Consider the following 26,846-nt stretch of genomic DNA (forward strand, 5'->3'; position numbering starts at 1 on the left):
TTCCGGATTCATCCCCTTTCAGGCTCGAACTTCGGAAACGCGATTATTTTGTCAAATATACAACATATAAATTCTTTTTCCATGCTTTATTTGTTGGACAATGTTTAATTACATTAATTGTGACCAGTGTTGTTAATAACGGCGTTACAATATAACGGCGTTACTAACGGCGTTATTTTTTTCAGTAGTGGGTAATCTAATTAATTACTTTTCTCATCTTGGCAACGCCGTTACCGTTACTGAGGACGGAAAGGCATGCGTTACTATGCGTTACTATATTGGTCGAAAAGTCTGAGGGAGACGGACTCACCGAGACGACAGAGCAGAGCAGGAGTAGGGAGGAGGCAAGTAAGTTGTGACGCCGAGCAAACGCGATGCTAGGTAGCTCCAATAATACATGTTGTAGCCGATAGCCTACAAACTACGCCCGCATGTTATGGTAGATATGGTAGACATGGTAGATATCACATGTACTGTACATAGATATAACTAGATGCAAAATGACAGACATGCCACTAAATGAGTTAGTAGACAGCCGCCATCTTAAAGCAGTAGACTTTTTAGGACGGCTCTGTTGTAGAGAAACTTCCTAGCGAACCTAAGTAACTTTTTATCTAAAATACTTCTAAATCGGCAAAATCTTGACTTGAATCTATCTTTACATGATGAAACAGTTTTAAAACTTTCATATGTCGAAAGTAGAGAGAAGGGAACTAATGCAATAATGGGAGCAATTTTAACAACTTTTAACAGCTGATTCAGGGTAAAGGGTAAATTAGGGTAAAGAATTGGGCTCGGGCCAATTGTACCAAAATCCTTCACAAAAAACTTCACATAGTGTGGCCAATGTTTTTTTTTTTTTTTTTTTTTGAGGAAAAAAAAAAAGTAATTATCACCAATTACTTTGCCAAGTAACTAATTACTCTTACATTCAGGTAATTGAGTTACTAACGCAATTACTTTTTGGGAGAAGTAATTTGTAACTATAATTAATTACTTTTTTTCAGTAAGATTAACAACACTGATTGTGACCCTGTTTGGCATTTTATGAAATTACTTAACATTTGGTCTTTAAAATAACTGCGTCAGTCATTTTTTTTTCTACAAAAAAAATTAAATTATAATAAGTCAACAAACTTCTTACTGTTGTAACGCTTTAATGTTATTTCATAAATTTAATGGCTGCCATGACCATCGTTCGATCACTGCCAAACTCTCCTAGTCAACATTAGTTGGACGTCTATTGCCGTCATTGGCAGTCAGTGAGTTAATCTGGGGAGGGGTTCGGAGATACTGGGGCTGCGTGGAGGTGATCGCACTGTAATCCGATACACGCGTGCGCACACGGCCGACACTCGAGTTGAGGGAGAGCTGGAGCTGGATGTCACTAAACCGGCAGCGGAGCTCGGAGGGGAAGGAGCGCACTTTTCAAGCCAAAGAGAAAAAAGCGCGGAGGGAGAGAGAGAGAGAAAAGAGGAGGAGGGAACGGAGGGGAAGAGCGTGTTTAAGGCAAATAACTGTCAGTGAGGAGGAGGACGGCGGAGAGACTCCACCGCGTTTCTTTTCTCCACATCAGCTTTTACGCACGCGTTGACAAGACGCACAGACCATTTCCCGCTGCTTTTACCTAACAATGGACTGCCGCTTGGACTGTTTGCTCACCATAATGGAGTAAAGACATTTGAGCATGTTTATATGAAGCACGTGCTTTTTCAAATCAAAAAGCGGAGGGAGCAGGAGTGCTATTCTTCATACTTTGAGCACCTTTTGACAAACTTGCCCGCATGTGGACAGAAAACACGGATATCTCCAACTCTGTCGTGACTTGGCATTTGCCAGCAAAGTGTTATTACGCATCTTAGAAAATGGATTTTGGACACTTTGATATCATCTCCTGAGAGAAAACACACGTTCACGCACTGATAAGATTTTAATTGGAAGCCGGCATTTTTTTGTGTGGACTCTTTGGACCATTAAACTTGATACGTGGAAGAGAAGGAGAATTTTGGGACTTGGCCGTTTTGACGGGTTGAGTCCAAAAATGGATTTATCAACATGGGTTTGCGTTTGTGCGCTCACACTTGTGTCGACTTTGGCCGTCACAGCGGAGGAAGGAGGTAAACTTGAACACTGAAATGATATTTTTAACAGATTTGATTTTGTTTGAGGGCACTAGATTAAGATATAACAACCGAATGGTCCATTTTGTGTTTTACAATTGGCTATTTTTTTCCTTTTTCTTGGAATTTAAATGCCTTAAAATTCCGACTCCTAATCATGTGGTCACACCTAAGTTGATTTTCGGTGTGCAGGGAAGTTGGAAGTGATGCGATCGCGCGATTGAGTGTTTCTTTGTTAATAAATAACCGAGAAGACAGTCAACACGGGAGACGTTCGAGTGATTGTATCGATTATACATTGAGAATAAGGGTGTACCTGAAGTGTCCAATGAATGTCAACAAAAAAGAGGAAGTTTTTATATAAAACCACAAAGCCTAACTAGTTTCGATCGATTTTTGGAAGCAGATTAAATTCGAATGGTTTTCCAACATCTCGGTTTAATTTCGTCACTCTATCGTAGTTCTTGTTTCCGTCTTATCAGCTTCCTAAGCGATACGCGTGTTTGCAGGATGTCTATTGATCGTTGAAGTCTTGAACGTCCACGGTGCCTCTTCATCACCATCTGCTCTCCGGAGGGTTCTTCTCTTCTCCCCCCCTAAACTGCGTTATCCCTCCTGGGACTACTATCAGTGTCACTAACAGCTTCTCCTCTCGCGTATTTTTTCTCCGCGATGAAATTCAATTACGCGCTGTTGTTTGAAGAGGGTTTATTTGACTTGCTGTTGGAAGGACGCGAGCGCCGCCCCTCACTGGCCGTCTTCGTCTCACTTCAGAACCGGAGGACTTTCTCCACTACTCTCCCCTGGAGCGTCTGTCAGTGTCCATATTATGAGAAAGGCGAGCGTATTTGTGTCTCAAACCCGCTTTTACGCATGTTGGGAGGCGATTTACGTTTCAATAGTTTTGAAAAAGTAGTTGTTCCTTATCAACGTTCCCTAAATTTTAGAAAGCATTGTTAACATCATAACTAAACGCTGCGTTCATTAAGTGTAAAGCTGATTTGACTTCTCAGAGCATTGTCTTTGCCAGCGACGTATAGTTACAGTATTTGTTATTTGTGATAATTATTATTGGTAGTGTTTTTTCGTGATATTTTTCTAAAGTGCCTCAAAACCCCCCAAAATACCGTAAAAACACTATGTATTTTTACTTCAAGCCGTAGACTTGGAATTGCAATCCAATTCATATACAGTCTACCTCTACATACGAAGTTAACTCGTTCCAGTATCTTGTTTTGGTCGTATGTCGAGAAGGATTTTCCCATAAGAATACATTATAATTCCATTAATTTGTTATACAGCCCGAAAACCTCCACTAAATCCTTAATAAATGCTGCTGGTAATATTGCAACGTATAGTTGCTCATTTGAGTACATCAATTACATGCAGTATTTGTTATTTGTGAGAATTATTATTGGTTGTTTGTCATGATATTTTTCTAACGTGTCTCAAAACCCCCAAAATAACAACACCATGTATTTTTACTTTCAGTCGTGGACTTGGAATTGCAATAAGAATACATTATAATTCCATTAATTCATTCGACAGCCCAAAAGCTTACACTAAAACCTTAGCAAATGCTGCTGGTACTACTGCAAATAGCAAAAACACAGAGCAAAACAAATCAATTATGAATAAAAATTGGAATAATAATATAATAATATTAATAATACCTGTAGCAATGTAATGAATCGGGTTCTAATGTGGGCGATGTGTTTTGCGTGCTGTACCTGAACGCACTGCGTGGCTGACTTGACAGAGTGAGAGAGGGACTTCTTTCTTTCACTTTGTTCAGCTACGGCGGAAAGTAGGCATTTTGTGTTGCGCAAGTTCTGAAATAAATTATTAAAAACCTGACGAAGCTGGCGATTTTTTTGGGCGATGTTACCACAATAATAATTGTCACCTAGCTTGTAAAGACTGGAGAATGAAGGTCAGAGGAGGACCGTCAAGATCGTAGACATTCTACGGTGGTATTGTCGAGCCAGTTCACTGACGCGCGCACCACGCTCATATTTTTTCTATCATTTCCATCTTCATTTCAATGGTAAGCCTCATCTGTATTCCTTTTTTCACCACCTGCACTAACATTCTTGGAACCCATGTTGATTTCTCTCACAAGATAATCCGGCGTGCGTCCGTCCTGCAGGAAAAGAAACTGCTGTGGTCATAAATCGTCATATTTTGAGCATGTCGTCGGATGTAGAAACAAATGGCGAGTCAAATTTTACGTCGGATTTCAAAAAGATCGTGTGCCAAAGCGATCGTATGTGGAGGTACCACTGTATATAGAATGTATGCTATTATTGGTGTAGAGAAAACAGATTGTTGGACTTGTATTGATCCAGTAAACACTTTTTGTAATGTTAGTAAAGTTCCTTACCATGGTTTTATGTTTCCATTCTTTAGGACCTGGCTGGCTCAGATACAGTAGCAGGTCTAAAAATCCCTCTGAACTCCTGCTCCCCTCCGGAAGGAGCCCGTGTAATGCTCCTGCAGCTGCAAGTTTTACTGTGCAAATGCAGTTGTTAATTCCTCTTTGACCCGGTCAACACAGACGTGACGGGGTCTCTGTGGCTTTCCTCAAAAACATGAAATAGAAACCCGGTAAAATATACAAAGTACCGCCGAGTGAGGTTAAACCATACATTCTACTTGTTAATTTCTTGACTACCATTGACGGCAATAGGCGTCTAATCCATTTGAACTGGTAGGGTTGGCAGTGATCTTTCAATTGTGATGATCAGTCAATCGGAGTCCACAAGCCTAATACTAATAATGTGGAAGAAATTGAAAATTCTACTGACGGGTTGTAAAGACAATATTAACAAACATTACAACAAAAACTATTGTACAAAACCCGTAGATAGAAAACATAGCAATACTTGCAGACATACTGTATTTTTCATACACTGCAACTTGCAGAACATTAGTTCATATAAAATATACTTGTATTTCTATATATCTCATCTTCAAATCATCTTGTATCGCCTTCTGTTGTTCCAAGACTGAACTGTGAGGGGCAGCGTGGTGCTACAGTTAATATATACACCCGCAAAATACAAATAGGCATAAAGTCATCCTCTAGAAATATTTGTCGAAGTCATTTTTCCACAAAAACGATTCAAATTTTTTGTGAATATGTATAAACAAACCACTGGTTCAGTTTTTTTGTGTTTTCTGAAAAATTACGATAAAGCAGGATAGCATTAGTATTTTTGGCCATCACTTTGTTTCCTCCAAATCATGGCGTCTGTAGCGGTGTCGACCAAACGTGCATACAGTAGATTCATACAAGATTCGTGTATCAAACCCTTTAAACCTTCATTATGATCATCCATGACCATTTTCTCGTCCAGATTGCCGAGGAAAAAGAACTCCACAGAGTAATTGCCGTGGATAATCTTTGGGAAAATGCTCAAATTTGTTCCGTTATCAGTTCAGCTGTCCCCCTCTACAGATAACAGGCCAAGCAGCTTAACACTAGGGGGGGAAATTACATGATGAACCATTGTTACACGGTTTAACAAGTTCTGTTTTATGTTATCCAGTGTTTACCTTGGGTCAATGGATCATCTGCCTCTGATAAATCATTGCAGGCAACAGCGTTTTGTTGGCTGCTTCTGAGAAGGGTTGTATTTTTGGGGGATCCAATTTCTTTGTTCCTCTGAGCATGTATCATGGGCTCCCCAATCCTTGCGGATATTTTGGCGCAAACTTTCTCATTTCTGGCCGCCGCTTCCAGTTTCTTCTGCGCTTGTCCTCTGGGTCGCATTCTAAGCGAAGGAACCCCGGGCTGTTTGACTTTAAAGGTTCCAGTGCAGCCAGGGTTTCTGAGTATGACTACAACATTTTTTTTCTGGAATCCCCCCCAGTCTCCTGTGCAGATCTTTACTGGCTCAGCTACTGGAACAAACTCGCTCACATCCAGGTTGCAGCCTCCTCAGCAGTAAACTTTTACAAATGCCTCAGCGCAACTGTCTCCTGAGATGAGACGAGTAGGAAAAGGTATTGTTGAGATGCGTGTACGTGCATATGTATAGTGAGAAGGGAGGTTGGAAGTGCAGCGTGAGGAAGTAACCGAGACAGAAAGAGGCCGACACGAGCTGCCAAGAGAAGTGAACGAGACGGAAGAAAGATTTCTTAGGTTTGCTGTTTGATCCTGTTTCTTCATTCCGTTTGATCACGGCTGTGCCTGGAAGCGAGATAAACGGCCGTAATTGGCCACTCAAGACTGGCTGTCTGCCTCTATGGCGTCTCTTCCGAAATATGCTTGATGATGAAACACGCTAGAGGTGATGCGGAGGGAATGTTGGGAGCTCTCTGAGGGGTGAAGTGCCTACAGGTATGCTGCTAGAACAACGACTTGTGATGCCAGCTTCTTCTGGTTTGATGGAGTTGAAGTGAGTGGAATAAGTCTTGAAAGTATGCCATCAAAACATTAACATGAGTCAGGCAAGTTCAATTGATTAGTCCCGCTAATTATTCCTGTGGAATGTGCACGTTTGTGTCTGGCGGTGATGTCATTGTTCTGCACTCTGAGAAGAAAAGCTGCTTGAAAACTCATTAAGATACTCTTTAACAACATTAGGCACACCAGCAAGTTCGAAGTTGGAAAGGCTTGACCAAAAATGTGAGTTGCTCCTCTGAAACCAGACACTTCTCGTAAATTGTCGTTATGAACTATGACACCCTCAAGATGCTTTCTCGAAAAAAGTGTTTTCTAAACTGTTTGTGAATAAACTCACACCTCAGAACCTTTCACTACAATGTTGTGTTCAAGTGTGCATTAAAACAGTTGGAAAATACCCAAAAGTTGCCTGTTTTTGAGCAATTTTCACCATGCTTACAGATATCAGCTACTAAATACTAGTATATTACCCCGAGTAGCACTGTTGTGCATGGTTGCTAAGGACTTGTGAAAGCCAAATGTCTCATCTTTACTGGCTGTTTTGTGAGATTGTATGATCTTGAATTTGAACGAGAACAAAATGCCGATTCGTATGGGAATCAAAATGTCTTTGTAGTTTTGAAAAGTTGGCATTAGCACATTAAGAAAGCCAACATTTAATATTTTTGACCTAAGGGTTTTAGTGGACTGCCTAACAAATGTTTATTATTATCGAATCTGTGCTTTGAGCTACAGTCCTCATGAAGTGTTACTTGTATTTTGCTTACTTTGTTTAGTGATGACTAAACAGTTCATCCAGTTGTATTTCTTAAGCACATTTAAAAACAACAACCCCTCTTGCACAGCTTGATCCTCCCCGGCTTTTCACCCCTAGTCAAACACATCCGGCCACTATTTCCTCCTGGGACCTGCTTGTATTAATTAAATGTTACACTAGTCTGAGTCAAAATGCTGTGTGCGCAACAATTGGCCATCAATAATACAAACCATCCATGTCATTATTCCTCACAAAAAGGGCTACGTGCTGTTGAACCCACAAGAAGGAATTGATTTACTGACACAGTAAATCTTTACCTTGAAATTCTGGAATATATTTCAACTGAATGTATTAATGTTGTCACTTTGGAATGATACACAAAATATGGAGTGCTGCGATGCTAATTTGTCAAGGATGTGCTCCGCTGACAAACTAGCAAGTAAAAAAAAAACAGATGAATTCTCAGTAATTGAAGGAATACTACAGTCAGATGAGTAATTGTTGACACAATGAGCTCATCCAAATATTTTTTTCCCTTTGCGTGTGATTGTTTTTGTCTCATTTATTCAATACATTCTGTCAGATGGGATTAATCATTTAAAGACTGCGAGGATAAGAAAGTACAATATAGAGACTGCCAAAAAAGCCTGTCAAACTGTGAATCTGTGAAAAACAGGGCAAGTCAAAGGAAAAATAAGAGTGCAAGAAAGTTACAGAAGGAGCAAGTATAAGCGGGGTGCTTTAAAAAAGAAACAAGAGACCGGCAGCGAAGAGGGCATCTGTGAAATAAGAGCAAAGGAGCAGAATGTGAAGCGATAGCTGAGTGGAGCCACGTGCGCAGTAAACACTCACTTTCACTCCTCTGCTACCTCCGAAGCACACATACTGGGGAAGACGGCAATCAACACGGAGAGTCAACGTAGACTTAAGACGGATAAACACTTAGTAATAATTCGGCCAAATATGAGCAATTTCTTCTCTTTACAAAGTTAGCCAAGACCGCAATAATTGGATAGCAAATCTCTAACAGATTATATAGTGAGTGATTATCTGCCTTGGAAAACACAAATGTTAAACATGTTCAATACAAAGTGCGGTTAGCAGCAGACTAGGCTAACAGCTAGCTCTTTTGTCAGACATTCACAGAGCAGAAGAATAACCGAGGTTTCACAAGTTGCTCTACTTTTTGTAATTTTTTTTATCAGTGCGGATACTTTGTGGCACCACTTTGCCTCTTACTATTTGAAATCCAGCATATCCTATGCTTGTTTCTGTACCAGAAAAGACTAGTACCAATTTTGTTTGTTTTGGTACAGGTTTTGCTGGTACAGAAATCAACATATGCGGAATTTTTTTGTCAGGATTGGAAGTGTGATACATATAACTGGGAGAATACAATAACAAACGTACAGTAGCTAGAGATTTATGTTACGACAGGTTGTGTTTAACAAAAAAATAAATAAAAAATAAAAAAAGCTACAATGCTCAAGTAGGTTGAAATCCAGCATAGGGCTACTGCACCTTGAAACATGATTTGTTTTCTGCTTGAGATAACTGTTGTTGTGATTTGGTCTAAACAAATAAAAGTTGATTTGATTTTATTTGACTTATAACACATCCATAACTGAACAGTATGGACATGCAGGTGACAATGTTTTTTTTAGGTAACCTATTGTGGTTCCTCAGTTTTATTATTATTATTATTATTATTATTATTATTATAGTTATTCTTTGTTCCGCAGCCCCTTTGAGCTCAATTTGACCCCCTTAGAATGCTTCAAAATGCACCAAAATCGGCAGGCAGGCCAAGACAGGTGCAATCTTTGGTACCGTGTACAGACAAATTCCAAATACACTATGTAGCGCCAGTCATTCTTTGTCCCGCCGACGCTTTGAGCCCTACTTTGACCCCCTCAGAATGCTTCAAAACGCACTGAACTCAACAGCCAGGTGAACAATGGTGAAAACTTTGATAAAATGTAAAAAAAAAAAAATCAAAATATGCGTAAATGTGTGTAGCCCCCCTGTGAAAAAACCAACATTTCATTTCATTTTTTTTTTTTTTTTAAAGGTGAAAAAGGAGGTAACAACGCAAAGGTTAAAACTTAGAACACATCAGTACTATATGAATGGGATACCATACACGGTACCCAGACTGCTGTTAGTACTACATCCAGTTTTCTTTGGGTGGGCAGAGCGTGTCCGTGAGTGGGCGCTGCCCACCCCTGCCCCCCCGATAACGCCCCTGGGTGTGTCCATCAACATGTGTTGCCCCCTCTCCCACATAAGTCAAACTCCGCCTGTGGTTACAAACTAGTAGTGCTCTCGTTACCTGTAGGCTGTGATTCAAGTTGTAAATACCTGTGCTGTAATTCCAAGTGGTTCCTTGAATTGGATGTCGAGTTTTTAACGGTCGACAGTCTTTTTGAGCCAGCACAAAGTTTGCAACGCAACGGGGATCTTTTTGTCATCTTTACCGGACAAAAATGTGAAGTAATGGCTGCATTTCCAGTGAGCAAATCCAGCCGTTCGTGGTATCTCTCCTGTTTCTTTCACTCGTTCTTTCACTGTTCGCAATCTGATGAGGTAGCTAGCTACGTTGGCCGTAGACTCTCACCGCTCACAGCTCCACACAGCATGGTAATACACGTAATACACGTTTTGTTTTTTTTTGTCCTCCGATTAGTAAACATGACATCTGATGTCACTCCCAAACTCAAGAGCAACCTTTCTATTCAAAATGCTCTTTGTACATGATTAAAGTATTTCTTTCTAGATACATTATGAAGCAAAAACAAAATGGTAATGCACAGGCACTAAGGAAACTAACTTTAATCAGATTACTGGTTTGGAAAAATGAACGTGTTAGATTGTTCGTTACTGAAAGAAAGTAATCAGATTACAGTACAGGTTACTGACAACACTGCTCGAGAGCATCATCTTTGTAAAGATTGAATGCTGCTCCTGAATGTTATTTGATTGTTCAGGTGTAGCCTCTAGGGTTGCCAACAGTACTGAATTGTGCGGGGCCACCCGTAATATAGGAAGTTCTTATTGGTACTGCGGCGGTACTAATCAGAACTTCCTATATTACGGGTTGTCCAGCGCAATCCGAGACTGTTGGCCACCCTACTATCCTCCCTAATGTTGAGGCCTTTTTGCCTATACTCAAGGCAGCTTCACGGCCTCCAACAACTTGTCGTTGCTGCTGCAAGCAAACAGGCATTGAGCCGTTTAACCTTCAGTACATTTTCTCTCGTCTGTCGCCCGCCCTCGCTTTCATTTGCTAAACGGAGAGGACAATTAGCGTGTCCACTAGGATGTTCTAATTACGGTTATCATGTCATTAGCGCACTGTTGCTATTTTAGCGTCTTCGCCGGCCCTTGCTAATGACTAGTGTAGCTCGAAGCTCTGTGTGTGTGTCTATGTGTATGTGTAAACAGTTGCAGTTGCCTCACCTTAGGTCTTTTTGTTTAAATTCTGCATAAAAAGAGGCATTGTGTGTGTGTGTTTGTGTGTGTGCGTACCTGGTGTCCCCTGCAGTCCCTGTAGATCAGTGGCGTGCAAGGCCACAGGTTGTTTTCCTTTCTCTGCCTCCCGTCACGCTGAATCATCCTGTTGTTTTCCTCCGTTCACGGCCTCCAACTCTCCTTTAATAGCACTTTGTGTCTCTTTCTCCACACCTCAGCGCTTTCCCTCGCTCCGATTAGGAAACCTCACTAACCTCCTTTTTTTGGCCCGCTCTGCTACGGTGGGGAAATCTCTTTAGTGTTCCAGCTTTTCATTCTTCTCTTTTACTCCCTTGTGCTGTAATCTATTTCTCCTTATTTTGCTTTCTCTAAACCTGGAAATGGGACAAAACAAGGGAGATCTATTCCATTGGCTTCAGCAGGCTGTACATGTACAAGTTTTTAACATTTTTAGTTGTTTCTTTTAAATGTGTGTGTTCCTTCATACAGTGTGTGGTCAGTGCTCTAAAACCGTATTTTTCGGACTATAAGTCGCACCAGAGTATAAATCGCACCAGCCATAAAATGCCTACGAAGAGGAAAAAAACATTTATAAGTCGCACAGGAGTATACGTCGCATTTTTGGGAGGAAATTTACTTGATAAAATCCAACACATAGAACAGATATGTCATCTTGAAAGGCAATTTAAAGGGATCCTCTGTTTTTAAGACAAGTAATTATTAAAAGATACATGTTAGTATGAGTTATAATAATTTGATATTAAAACCCCTCTTAATGTTTTTGTTTTAATAAAGTTTGTAAAATTATTTTAAGTGATAGGTCGCCGTTCTTGTTACGTCGCAGTGCGTGACGTCACTGGTCCCGTTGCCGAAATTCCAGCGTGTCACTCGTTAGCTTTCTCAACATGTCGTCAGTTCTACCCTTCCTATTTGAACCAGATCTGAAAAGTGAAGAGCAGGACAGCACTGTCGGTCGTTCACAAGACGAGCTTCAGGGAAAAATGCGTGCAGCAAATACCTGATAAGACAAAAGTTGAGCAAAACTGGTGATGCGAGAGAGTCCTGTTGGGAAGTCCGGTTGGGAGTGAGAGTGTATGGTGTCCGGTTTTATTAGCAGTTATTCAAGGTAAGCATATTGCATTTTCAAACTTATCCCAATATAATTATGTAGATTGTTAGCATCCAGAGCTGTCGTGTGCTTATAGTACAGGCCAAAGAGCATACCTTGTGTAATCCATGTCTTGAACATTGTAACGCGTGGTAGCTAGGATACGTGTATAAAAGTTCCAAAAAAGGGGAGAAGCTTCGACTTATGCACATTTCTTCACAAAAAATAATACTTCCACCTTGACCACTCTTCACTCGGGAGCTCAGCAGTACGCAAACACGCGTTCCCTGACGAACTCCCAACATTGTTGTAAGGTCCACGTCAGAGTCACTGTCGTTACTGTAGCGTGCCATAGTGCTTTAATTATTTAGTATGATTTGGGGAAAACTCCCACGAAGAATAGTCAACAAAAAAGATAGCAATAGTAATCCAAATCCGCGTTTTTTACTCACTCGAAGATCCAGGAATTAGACCGATACCACGGCAATGTCGCAGCCGCGATTAGGCCCTCGATTCCACAAAATAGACAGATCCGAAAAGCCGCTGTGGGAACGACGAATCAAAAAAATGAACAGATCCGAAACCAATATTGCAGAGACCGTCGGATCCAGAAAATAGACTGATCCCTTACTTGACTGAGGACCCAGGAAAAATGTTTGGGCGCTAGTTGTAACGCGTGGTGGGTAGGATACGTGCATACAGGGACCAAAAAGGGGGAGAAGCTTCCACTTATGCACATTTATTCACTAAAAATAATAATTCTACCTTGACCACTCACTTCACTCCCCTTGTTTCCATTTGACTGGAAATTGCATCCAAAAGCAACACATCGTGGCATTTTACTTTGCGAGTTTAGGCAGCAATAAGCAATTGTTAAACACGAAAGATGCCAATGACGTCATCACTGCGAGCCTGCAAACCATGGCGCCAACTAACGGTCAAAATATGGACTAAATATTATAAAATATTGCCATTGATTTAACATTTTATGTGTTTCTAACAACATATTTTAGTACAAGAGAACAATTGTGGTTTATTAGAGCCTAAATGTATTTAAGTTAGAGGATCACTTTAAAATAAAAATACAATAAAGAACAACATGATAATCTTACATTATGCATGAACAACGAAATGCGAACGTGGCCGTTATGTTAATGTAACAAAGCTACTGAGTTATTCAGATAACTATAGCATAAAGAACATGCTAACAAGTTTACCAAACCATCAGTGTCACTCCAAAACACCAAAATAACATGTGAAATGATATAATAACGTGTAAATAATTTCACACATAAGTCGCTCCAGAGTATAAAGCCTGAGTTATGCTCCCGATTTGCAGGGACAGCGCAGCGACTACGGCGTCATTTGACGTTCGATGGTTCTCCGGCCAGGTGACGCGTTGCTCTATAATTCACCGCCAAGCCACTAGAGGGGTGTGGCGTTATGTTTGTACAGTTTTGGTGCATGCTTGTTGACTTCCTCTTGTATAGTTTAACGGAGAAAAAATAAATAATGCAAGATGGAATGCTTGAATGTGAATCTTTAGCTCATCAACATTGAATAAATGTTGATCATACAAATGCTGAGGCGCAGGCAACTCAGAAGACGGTTTCGAGGTGGTCTGTCCAACTTTTGGTGTGGCATAGAGAGTTCTAGTCTCGGGTGGAAACCAGTTAGCTGTAGCGGCTAGCTTCAAACTGGCGTCGAGCACTGCGTCCAGCGTTTTGTCTGAGATCTGCAAAGCCCTCCAGCCCGATTTGTTTGCCGTGTCCTACAAACAGCCAGTTGGAAGCCATAGCAGATTTCTGGCGTCTATGGAATTTCCCAAACTGCGTTGGAAGCCTTGATGTTAACGTTATTATAAAAGCACCGAGGCACTCTCAATCAGTGACGATGTATCGTGTGTGAACTGTCTGTTGTTGAAAATGAAACATCAAAACAACTCTTTTGACGCCAAACCTGTGCTTTATTCTTCATATACTTGAAGTGTGAAACGGTAATAAGTCACAGACTCACAGCAGACATATGTACACATTAAATGCTGAAGTGCACCGACCAAAAATACGACATAAAGTGATAAAAAGCTGACAGTTTTTAGCCAACTTCGTGTGGCCATTCCTAACACACACATACTGTACTTGTCTCAGTGGTTCTTCCATTTTTTTTATTCTGACCTCCAGCTACGTATTTTCAGCAATATCCTCCTACGAATTCCTTGCCATTTGGCAATCTTCATAATGTCTTGATGAGACATTGTGGAAGTTGTCGTACTTTTTTTTTTGTTGATACTCTCGTCGGCTTGGTCCATTTTTGCGTGTAGAAAAATCATGTTTGAGAATGGCGGTGATTTCGCGCTGAACCGGAAACAACAGTCTGATCGGACCAATCATAGTCCATTTCCACCACGTCACACGCGTTGACGCAACGCGAAGTCAGAAAAAAAAAAGAAGGACCCAGAGAGGCTACGGCGCAGGGTCGTAAATCGGGTCTTCGTTGACGGCGCAGGTCTGACGCGGAAGCAGAACTCGGCCTTAAGTCGCACCTCCAACCAAACTATGAAAAAAAAACTGCGACTTATAGTCCGAGAAATATGGTAATTTGTTCTGTACTAGTTGGTTGCTACCACTTCTTTGTCATTGTTGTTGTGGTGACTGACTTGTGAAACGTGCTATAAAATGCAGCAAGATTAGCTTTACGTTGCATCTGATTTGGCAATCGTTCCATTTCACGTACTAATCAAAAGATGTTAAAGCTGCTTTTTTTTTTGTCCAGTGAGCTTTTCAGAGCTGCTGACTTTCTCCTTTCACGTGATGAGAGACAGATGCTCTGGCATCGCTCATGTTCTTTTTCACTATGTTGTGCCTTTCTTTTCTCCTCTTCTCATACCAGAGGTGTCTCAGGTTTGGGATGACTAAAATCTCACTGGGCTCCGTCCAATGTAGACATTCAGTTTATTTGCTGAACTTCTCATATTCCCCGGGTCGCACAGTGTGATTTTTGCGAGCAATAATTCTGCCTAGCTACACTTTAAAGAAGCAATGTAAGGAGAAAAACGGTGTGTTGTAATCCTGGAACAATCCTCTGAAGATACTTAGTGTGCTCTATTGAATGCCAAAGGCAGTTCTCCAGTCAGGTAATGGTTCAAAATAAGGTATTTATTAGTTTGAGTGTGGTTCAGCTGAGGTATTGTTCAACTTTTAACTCATTGGCTGCCGTTTAGGGTGACTGACAAACCAGATCTGTTTTAAAAGTGAACTGCTTTTACATTGACCACACATTTATTACCAAAAGTGGATAGAGTAGCCAAAAAATATTACTCAAGTAAGAGTAGCATTACTTCTAAATAATATTACTCAAGTAAAAGTAAAAGTAGTCATCCAAAAATTTACTCAAGTACGAGTAAAAAAAAAAAGTATTCGTTGAAAATGGTGAGTAACTGCTTACAATGTCTGATTAAAAATAAATAAATTAATTAATGGTATATATTTTTTTCAGCACAACTTTTAATCTGTGTGAACTGTTTTTATTATGGTGTACTATACCCTATTACATGACCATACAAGGCCACAAAGATGACACATATCATCAAATTCAGACCAGAACAACACTTAAAATATAATGTCAAATTCAAATACAAATTCTTACGATGACATATATAATCTTGCACAAAATAAGGAGAGAAGGCATCAATTCTTAATGAAACGTGCAAGGAGAACTGGAGGGAATTATACAATGCATACTAAACTACACAATACAGTTTCCAAGATCGTTCTAAACATAAACCTCCCGTGACCTTTCTTTTTATTTGGTTTGGCCCTAGCAAGAGATGGGTGTCTTACTCTAAAAGGGAATTGGGGACGCAAGCTAGCGACACACCGTGAACTTGCATACAAGGATACATTTGTTTGTTTACATATGTGTAACTCATCTTAGGAACCCAATTAATGCAAGTCATTTATCAAACGTTTGTAGCTTCTTCGTCTTCTTCTTCAGCAAACAGGAAAAAATGGTTGGTATCAGTTTTATAGGGAACTTGAATATTGTGACCTAAAGCATCATTAATTCAACAAGCAAACTATAAATGAAATGCTGAGGCAATTAACTACAGCAAATGTATAATAAACCTAGTAATTATCTCAACACATAACCCGTCTGAAAAGCTTGATCGCCCTCTAGTGGAGAAAAAAATATTGTTACCCCTGATTGGTATAACGGAGTCCTGTGATTATTGTTGCGTCGTCTCATCGGTGAAACTGAGACAGCCACTGTTGGCATCTCTGTCAAAAATAAAGTCAATATGTAGAATAAATAGGAAAACTGTAACAACTCTAGTTTAGCCCAAAGTGACGGAGTAAGAGCAGTGCTTCTTCTTCACAAATGTACTCAAGTAAAAATAAAAGGTATTCCCCGCTAAAACTACTCTAAGAAGTACATTTTTCTCAAAAAGTTACTCAAGTAAATGTAGCACGTTACTACCCACCTCTGCTTATTACCACTTAAAAATACTGAAACAAAGGAAACAGATCAACTACCTTCCTAGTCATTGGCTGTCATTGACTATGATGGATGCCCAATCCATTTTGACAGGGAGGGCTGGCAGCAATTTGGATCAAAATGGATTGGACATCTATCACTGTCAATGACACTGAAACATAATCATTCACTTGATCTTCCACTAACGTAATTCTAATAGTAATAGTAAATACCGTATTGGCCCGATTATAATAGTGTTTTTTTTGCATTGAAATAAGATTGAAAAAGTGGGGGGCGTCTTATATTCGCGGTCTAGACATTATACCCATTCACGACGCTAGATGGCGCCAGATATCATTGAAGCGATGTTCTGTCATAACAGCTCTCAGCTACTCTCAAGTTGAACCAGTTTGCATTATTTTATTGCAATGTTTTTCCTTTTTCAGATTTGTTTCAAGACTACAGTTACAATTAGACTTCACTTTGATGGTTAATGCAGTTATTGCAATTTTGTTGTTTTATCACAATAGATTTTAGATAGGTTTATTTTAGGGCTGTCAAACGATTAAAATTTTTAATCGAGTTAATTACAGCTTTCAAATTAATTAATCGTAATTCAAACCATCTATATAATATGCCATATTTTTCTGTTATTGTTGGAATGGAAAGATAAAACACAAGATGGATATATATATTCAACATGCGGTACATAAGGACTGTATTTGTTTATTATAACAATAAATCAACAAGATGGCATTAACATTATTAACATTCCGTTAAAGCGATCCATGGATAGAAAGACTTGTAGTTCTTAAAAGAAAAATGTTAGTACAAGTTATAGAAATTTTATATTAAAACCCCTCTTAATGTTTTCGTTTTAATAAAATTTGTAAAATTTTCAATCAAAAAATAAACTAGTAGCCCGCCATTGTTGATGTCAATAATTACTTACACAATAATCCTGGGTGCTGAAGCCTATAAAATCAGTCGCACCTAAGCGCCAGCAGAGGGCAGCAAAACTCCGCAAAACACAATTAACAAGTGGGCCTTTCACTCGACTGTCATTTAAATCTGTCTGAGCTGGGCAAGTGCGTTAATTGTGTCAAATATTTTAACGTGATTAATTTGAAAAATTAATTAACGCCCGTTAACGCGATAATTTTGACAGCCCTAGTTTATTTACATTTCAAAAAACAGAAGCCATTCCTTTAGGAATGTGATTGCACTTTAGTTTACATATTAAATGTTCAGATATTAAGATTTGAATGAGGGAAAATAACATGCTTTTTCTCTCAAATATATTGTTATAATCATTTGTTTCAGATGTACTGTAATTATTTTCTGTGTAAAAATTCATTTGGTGTTCATAAAGTCTTTTTTCAAACTTGAGTCTTGAAAAAGAGGGGGTCGTCTTATAATCAGGGCCGTCTTATATTCGGGCCAATATGCTAATTGAAATGCCACAGACGTATTGTACCTCAGTGTTAACAAATATTAACAAAAATTGGCAAACGGATTGAACATCCATTTCTGTCAATGGCACTGAAAAATGATCATTCACCATGTACAGACATATCCAAAAACTTCCCTGGCCAGTGGAAATTTCAGTCGGACCACCATCCAAATATTTGAAAAGTGCCTGCTGAAGAGCAAAAATGATGAACAGTATGGAAAATGATCTCAAAGCGGAAAAATTACTCTGTTATAGAGATTATAATGGAAAATTAGCATTAATCATCAGAAAGAATCCAGTTGAGCAAGACAGACTCTTTTTTGTACATATTTCGGGGGTGCATGTTTTGCTACATGTGCGTCTCAGGTGTGATGAGTATGTGCAAAAGCTGCTGAATAGGTGTTATCCGGCAGAAATGCCAAATGTGTTGCGGGGACATAAATAATGCAGCAACCTGTCTTTTATCCCTGCTAGACTGCTTAGCACCATTTACCGCTACTTATGCTCTGTTTGTGTGTGTCCGCATGCGGCTATGTCCAAACCCGAATGGCCGGAGTTCTGCGGTTGTGTTTATTGTAACTATAGTATGTGGTCTCAAAGCAGCTTCTCCCAGAGGATCACACACACTGTTGTGGTTTTCTAATGAAAAGTACCGTATTTGAGCTGAAAGTACAGTGATGTGGTTGACAAACAAATTGTTTTCTGAACAACTTTTTTTGAAGGAAAAAAAATACATGCCATCTTTCATTGCATGACAACACATCCTCATTTTTGTCCTCAAAACCTTGAATGCACTTCCATTGTCTTTGTTTTAAAGAGTGAAAAACCAAGGTGAACACAACAAGTTTGGGGAACGTTTAAGTTCTTGGACAAAATTAAATTGGTAGATCCAACTTCACCGTATTTGTCTTCTGTTGGAAAACAAGCAATACGTGATGAAGAAGGAAGCTATCTGGGTGGCTTAAATTCTGAATTTCTGCGTAAGCATTTGATGAAGCTTATTCACAAAGTGTACTTTCATCCCATTTATTTTTACTATGTCATCCCATTTTACTATGGTATACCATTATAAGATTCAAAATACTGTTTGTCTCCAACATCGAAATGACTGTGGTCCACCTCTGTCTAATTCTTTTCTTGTAAGTCAGCCGTTTGAGAATTTTTGTAAGTCCAAGTGGCATTCACGGAACATCAATTTTCTCGTAAATTGCAGGCATAGACCAGCTGGTTCGAATTTGCATACGTAAATGCCCTTCCAAAGTCTTTAAAAGGGCACAAGGCTGGAGCGTGAGGACGATGAAGGCACAAAAATGAAGGGTGGATGGAATATCAGTAAATGGAAAAAAAAAGATGCATATTTAACATTTGGATGAGTACGAAAGAGGCTTAGCAAGTTGGTGTTTGTGGTTGATGTCTCAGCTCCCCATTACGCACTTTCAGACATACGCAACGCTCACTTGCTACTGTAATATTTGTTCTACTATTATTATTTTATAAGCAAGATAATACCCAGCTAATGAAAATAAAAATACAGTCATGGAAAAATGTTAGACCACCCTTGTTTTTCTTGAAACGCCTAGTACAGTTATTTATAATGGCATGATCATATACTTACATCAATAACGATGGCATTTTACTACCAAAACTTGCGTTTTGGTATTTCATGTTTTCTTTTCTGTCTGCCTATCAGAAAATAAGCTGGTCTAACAATTTTTTACTTGACTGTAAATTAGAGTTGTCTTTGTTGTAAGCTGAGTTAACTTTTGAACCAATAATCGATATCCCAATATTGTCCAACTCCGGAAATCTGATACCCATATCAAACTGATACAGATATATGCGGTCATGGACTAATGCTGCCTTCACATGCTCTGGGAAAGATGATCTTTACCATTTGCAAATTGGTAATTATGAGTGTGTCCTGTTCATGTGCTTTTGTTGTCGTAGCAAAAACACATAGCAAATAGTTTGCAATACGGTAGTTTGTTGCGTGGATGCATCAACATCCAAACGGTAAGTTTTTGTTTGTTACTGAACATTTTAGCAAACACTTTTGATAACAAATAAGAATTTTATAAATGTGTACACTACATTATTGTGCTGGCGTCAAAAAAAAAAAAAAAAAAAAAAAAAAAAAAACGTGTAAATTAATGATGAACGTATTTAAAAAACGAAACAAACGTATAGTATCTTAACATTCGCAACTTCTTGTTCGCACGCTGCCATTTTGAAAAGTAAAAGGTCCGTCCGTATGGGTAACTTGGGTATCATTATAAAATATCAGTTCTCAAGAAGAAAATAGAACTAGAGGGGGCATTAACATGCAATTTTTCACTCAACAAGTGGTATTTACTGTACTTACGACTAGAGCTGAAACGAATGCTCGAGCAACTCGAATAACTCGAGTTTAAAAACTGATCCGAGTAATTTTATTCACCTCGAGTAATCGTTTATTTTGACAGCTCTAAGCATCACGTTTTGCTCGGACTACTTTTAATGCGGGACAACGCGCTGATGTCACGTGCGTAGAGGAAGAAGCACAAAAAAAAAAAAAAAAAAAAAAAAACTTACTGCAACCGACAGCCGCTACAGACGCCGCCGACGTTGCTAAATACTAGCCCGCACGATGCTACGTTGGTAGGTAGCGTCTGATGAGTCTCATAGAGATCACATGTATGTTGAACTAGATACGAAATGACAGACTCGGCCGCGTCTGGGCAGCGTTAGTAAACAGCCGCCATCTTAAAGCAGTAGAGCGCTAATCGCTAATAAAGAGCGCTAAGCGCTAATAAATAAAGATTAACATTACTGTCACTAACTCAAGTAACGCTAGCCCTGCGGAGGGCTAGGTTTCTATTAATTATGACCACTGTCGATGCATGGCTAACGTGTCTTACATACAGGCTTTAACATAGCATAGCGTTGTGGAGTGATGAGAATGTAAAAGAAAAACTCAATAATGCTAACTATCAATTCTAGCTCAGTAGTCATTGCTGGATAAAACACCAAGTAGCAGTAGCACTGGTCCCTAATGTGCTCCAATACAGCCTGTATCATACATTTATTATGAACACTGCAAAAACTCAAAATCCTATCAGGACTTACAGTTTAGAGACTAACTTAAAACTTAACTAGAACTTAAAAATGGCTTGACACAAATAGAATTTCAATTGAAACACGTGGGAAAAAATCCTAACTTTTAAGTGATGTGTGTTATCAAGCGTAACAGCATTTTTAGGTATATTTACAGTATATATATTTTTTAATAAGATATTAAGGTTTTTTTGAGTGAAAGCAGTGAATTAGTCTTTTTTTTTATTATTCTAGTTACATCTAAGATGCAATTGTTGGCTGTTTTCAACAATATACATCGAAAATAAAGACATTGATTGACTGAAAATGGTTCAAGATTAGATGAAATGTCTTGTTTTCTCATGTATATTTGTAATTGCTCTTCACCTAAAAATATATTTGTTTTATCCGATTACTCGATTAATCGATAGAATTTTCAGTCGATTACTCGATTACTAAAATATTCGATAGCTGCAGCCCTACCTACGACACAACATGTATGGAGTATTAACATATTATGGCTAATTGTATTATGATGCTTTGATAATGATAAATGTAACAACTTCAAGGTTTTCGAAATAAACATTCTGTGAAAAAAAAGTGTTATGAGAGCTCAACTAAAGTTATGGAAAAAGTGCCTATATTACACTTTGAAGACAACTTCCATATTGACCCAAAACCAATAATGAAAAGCCGATGTCGATATTATCCTATATCATTTTAAAATGTTTTTATCAGCCGATATTATCGGTTACCCGATGATATCTAACAACTCTACTGCAGATACTGTAAAGTGAATGCTATTGCAAATGTTCTTTAACATATTGTTGGCATAAATTGAGTTATTAGAATTATTTGTCTAAATTTCCTGTGCCTATTTAGTAATTGGTGAATTACTTTATAAAAGATAATAACAACAACATGAATAAACAAGAAAAAAATATGAACATAAACAATTAGTAAAATGAGCATGCATTTAGAATGTATCAAAAGAAACAGTTAAGTCCATTGAAATGTTTAACATTATTATCATTTACATATAGTTAAGTCAAACATTATGTGTATGTGACACTCTTGCGTCACAAGCGCCAACATAAAGCAAGTGGAAAATGCAGTAAAACTGCAAATTTTCAATATGAATCTAACCTAATCATCAAAAGTTCAAAACCTGTTCAGTCCTGATTTTTACGTTTGATCTTTTTTTCTATCCTCTGTCTGGTTCGCTGTTTGTCAGTCCTGGCACATTTTCTCCCATTCTGTCACTTCTACCTGCTTTCTAATTCTTGACGTGAACTCTTAACTCAGCATTTTTCTGTGTTCTCACGCACAGGCACGCTGGCAGGTCACCGCGAGCTTGTGTTGAATGCAAATTAGTTGACTGGAAACGGCATGCTTACAATTTCACTTCTTTGCCACTTAATTAGGCAGACGTGTACAATCAAATACGATCTAATACAAAAAGCGCACCAAAATGTGCTTTTACATATCACCCATGATTAAAAAAGGAAAACCAATGATAGTCATAGTATTATATTTCATTAATTTGTGCAGGTACTTAATGAGGTGGGCAAAAAGTGCTGTTTGACATGAGGTGATTGGCTGCTGCTGATGCTGTTGTTGCTCCTGCTGCAACTGCTGCTGCTGCTTCTGCTGTGAAGTTTCCGGGTGGTTTAACACGAATCCAAGTGGTGGCGGGACGAGATAAGCCCGGCAGGGTTTCACTGGCCTTGTAACTCTACTCCTGTGTTGCCATATGTCACCAGGGAGATTGGAAACAGATAGGACAAGGGCGAGTGCCACCAGTTGACTCTGAAAATCTGAGGGAGGAGCAAGAAAGATGGAAATGGGTAGAGAGCTGCACACAGAGGTGATCAGTGATTGTTTACAGGCAGCTGGAGGTAGACACCGTTTCTAGTATCAATCACTTGGACTGCGGCATGCTGAGCTCTGACCTCTTTTCACTCTTATTACTCGCCAATCTGGGCATGCTGTCTTTACTTGATTATGTTTTTTACAGGATACTTTGTTACAGTAATGATAAGTTAATTAGATCCTGGATGAGTGTTTACTTTCTATTTGTAGCTTGAGCGTGTGATTTCTTTATAAACCATGACTGTAACTGATAATGCCATATACATAAACCGTACTCCAGCTCCCCTCTATTTATAGTCTTGAAACTTTCTGCTGAGTTTGAGTCATCCCACATTTTAAGCCAACACATAACTGATAACCACACCACTGCCTCTGTCCGACATATTTACTTAAACCCTTAAGTATTGTGTTAATCTTTGGGTTACAAGCAGGGGTGAAAGTGGGCCAGAACGGTCAGGAACGCAGTTCCGGTATAAGATTCAGGGCCGGAACTGTGTTCCGGTATAAGATTCAGGGCCGGAATGCTATTCCGATACACGGTGCTTTGATTCCGAAAACATGATGGCAGCTGTCAAAACGCTGTTATTAAAAAAAAAAAAAAAAAAAATGCTATCTCCAAGAAGAAAACAATCTACCAACATCAGATTTACATACACAAGTGTTAACAACAAGCATAATAAAGTGCTCGTGTTGCGTAATCCGTTTCCACCTATATTTATTATTTATTTTATTCCACGGACGGCATGGAGGTTTCCCCAGCTACGGCAGTTATCTGAGTCTCATGATGATGAGTCATGTCAATGTGCAAATGCACGGAGCAAAGCAAAATGCCTGGACTCATTTATCCGTTCAATTGGCTGACATACTGACAAGTGATCAGCGGCGATAGTTAGCTCTGATTGGTTCAGATGTGGATGTTTTCTGGAACAGCAAAAAAAAAAAAAAAAAAAAAAAAATGGTTGTTGATTTGATGTGACAAAAAAAGGGGGCAATGCAACATAAAATGGATCAAATCTTTAAAAGCAAGGAAAGAGTTGATGAGGTTTATCATATTTAGTTTTATTTGCTCTGATGGGAAGGTTCAGAACATCTTAGCTGTCAATGTGCACTTTGGACCTATATTTGTTCATTTATGTTAGGCAACTTATTATGATTTAAAAAAGTCACTGTTTGCGCAATCTACAAAATATATTCCATTTCACTCTGCATAATATAAGTCATTTGTACTTATTTTTCTGAATGTATGTTACTTATAACTTATTAAAAAAAAAAAAAAAAAAAAAGTAAATGTTTACTTTAACTTCAATTTTAATATACATCCTATGTTCTTAAGTAGTTAAAATTGAGATTTGGCATTTAGTATGTGAGTAAATGAGGGAAAATAAAAATTAGGAGATGGAGGTTGGGTTTATTTCTGTTTTTGTTAACTTTGATTTCGCAAATCATTGAAAATATACAATCTTGAATTAAAATCAGTTTTTGTATGTGTTATAGGAATAACTGTGCCAAAACAGTTTTCTTTGCATTTCAGTAGTTTTAGGAGGTTCTGTTTCCTTAGTGTCGTAAGTGGTCGTATGCCAAAGTAGGGCAAAGTGGTTTTAAGATCGACATTGAAGTTTGGAATTTTTTTTACATCAGTTTTGGTGATCAGCCGTGTCATTTAATCAACCATGCCCAGCTGCAAACCGACTGCTTTGGCTGATTTTGAACAGTCCCTCAAAAAGACTCCAATGTTGTTGGTTTTAAGAAGGTATTTTACACTCCAGGTCAAGTACTCTCTAAAGAAAAACACACATAACAAATGGAAGTACGTTCATACAGTGCCTTGCGAAAGTATTTGGCCCCCTTGAACTTTTCAACCTTTCGCCATACTGTATTTCAGGCTTCAAACATTAAGATATAAAATCCATTTTTTTGTCAAGAATCAACAACAATTGAAATTTGTTGGATATTTTATTCTTTTTTTTTTAATCAAATAAAAACCGGGAAAATTGGGGCGTGCAATAATATTCAGCCTCCTTGCATTAATACTTTGTGGCGCCACCTTTTGTTGAAATTACAGCTGCAAGTTGCTTGGCATATGTTGAGTGACTGAAATTCTTGCCCATTCTTCCTTGCAAAACAGCTCGAGCTCAACGCGGTTGGATGGAGAGCGTTTGTGAACAGCAGTCTTCAGCTCTGCCCACAGATTCTTGATTGGATTCAGGTCTGGACTTTAACTTGGCAATTCTAACACCAGGATACATTTATTTGTGAACCATTCCATTGTAGATTTGGCTTTTGGTTTGGATCGTTGTCCTGTTGGGAGATAAATCTCCGTCCCAGTCTCAGGTTTTTTGCTGACTCCAACAGGTTTTCTTACAGAATGGTCCTGTATTTGGCTCCGTTCATCTTCCCATCAATTTTAACCATCCCTGCTAAAGAAAAGCAGGCCCAAACAACGAGGCTGCCACCACTGTGTTTGACAGTGGGGATTGTGTGTTCAGGGTTATGAACTGTATTGCTTTTACACCAAACATATCGTTTTGCATTGTGGCCAAAAAGTTCAATTTTTGTTTCATCTGACCAGAGCACCTTCTTCCACATGGTTGGTGTGTCTTCCAGGTGGCTTGTGGCAAACTTTTTATAAATATCTTTGAGAAATGGCTTTCTTTTAGGCACGCTTCCATAAAGGCTGAATTGTGCAATGTACGACTGATTGTTGTCCTATGGACAGACTCTCCCTCCTCAGCTGTAGATTTCTGGAGTTCATCCAGCATCTCTGATCAGTCTTCTCTCTTCTGCTTGTTCGAGGTGAAAGTTTCGGGGGATGTCCGGGTCTTGGTAGATTTCCAGTGGTCTGACACTCTTTCCATTTCAATATGATTACTTGCACAGTGTTTTTTGAGATGTTTAAAGCTTGGGAAATCTTTTCGTATCCAAATCTGGCTTTTAACTTCTCCATAACAGTATCTCGGACCTGCCTGGGGTGTTCCTTGGTCTTCATGGTGCTCTCTGCACTTTCAACAGAACCCTGAGACTATCACAGAGCAGGTGCATTTATACGGAGACTTGACTATACACCTGGATGGATTCTATTTATTATCATCAGTCATTTAGGACATCATTGGATCATTCAGAGATCCTCACTAAACTTCTGGAGTGAGTTTGCTGCACTGAAAGTAAAGGGGCCGAATAATATTGCACACTCCACTTTTGAGGTTTTTAATTGTTAAAAAAGTATAAAATATCCAATAAATTTCATTCCACTTCATGATTGTGTCCCAATTGTTGTTGATTCTTGACTAAAAAAAATTACATTTTACATCTTTATGTTGAAGACGGAAATGTAGGAAAAGGTTGAAAAGTTCAAAGGGGCCGAATACTTTCGCAAGGCAATGTATATTGTCCAATACAAAATATATTTCATTTTTCGAAAATACAATGCTAATTTTTCTCCCAGCCCTATGCTAAAATTACTGTGTGGTCATGGACCGTGATTTTCGCAGATGTGGTTATCTACATTAAAAGCAGAAGGCTGGTTGAGGAACACTTAGAACTGGTGGAATGAAGATAGGCTAAAGTAAGAAAGAACATTTATGCATGAATGAGAGGAGTGAAGGAGAAACAATGACTCTACAGGAAAAAGAAATAGCAAAGGTGAAGGATTTCAAATATTTGGTCTAGAGCAATTGTGCGTGTGGTAAAGAAGTGAAAAAAGGATCCAAACAGGCTAGACTAGGTGGAGGAAGGTGTCAGGTGTTTTACTATGTGACTGAAGAGTCTCTGCTGCAGTGAAGGACAAAGTTTATAAGACAGTCGTGAGGCCAGCCACGATGTTTGAATTAGATAGATACTGTGCGCATGGAAAAGGATGACACACTGTGGCGACTTCTATGGGAACAAGCCCAAAGGAAAAGAAGACACTCACATCATGCAGCATGCTTAACATGCCTCTTTGTCAGTTTATGAGCCAAGATACCCATTCGAGTGCATTAAGCGAGATGTTCAAAATGCTAAACAATAGACAACAAAGTTCCAATAGAGTCTAGTTGTTTGCAGCAGGCATGTTATGCCAGTGGCTGTCACCCAAAGATGTGACTAATGTCAAGCTGCTGAATGAGAGCCAT

The 26,846-nt window shown here is 38.9% G+C and overlaps 1 protein-coding gene across 2 annotated transcripts in view; it reads left to right on the forward strand.

The window, feature by feature from the left end:
* The first annotated feature begins 1,413 nt into the window (after positions 1-1,413).
* Positions 1,414-26,846, forward strand: part of LOC130927578 (neuropilin-2-like) — a 191,337-nt gene continuing 165,904 nt past the window's right edge. Inside the window, exon 1 of one of the 2 annotated variants that reach the window (XM_057853518.1) lies at positions 1,414-2,117. In XM_057853518.1, the coding sequence (XP_057709501.1) occupies positions 2,042-2,117 (76 nt within the window). In that variant the 5' untranslated portion in view covers positions 1,414-2,041. The remainder of the gene's footprint in view (positions 2,118-26,846) is intronic. The other variant, XM_057853517.1, reaches the window with a different exon arrangement.

This window comes from Corythoichthys intestinalis, chromosome 12, assembly GCF_030265065.1.
Source record: "Corythoichthys intestinalis isolate RoL2023-P3 chromosome 12, ASM3026506v1, whole genome shotgun sequence".
In the NCBI taxonomy this organism is placed as follows: domain Eukaryota; kingdom Metazoa; phylum Chordata; class Actinopteri; order Syngnathiformes; family Syngnathidae; genus Corythoichthys; species Corythoichthys intestinalis.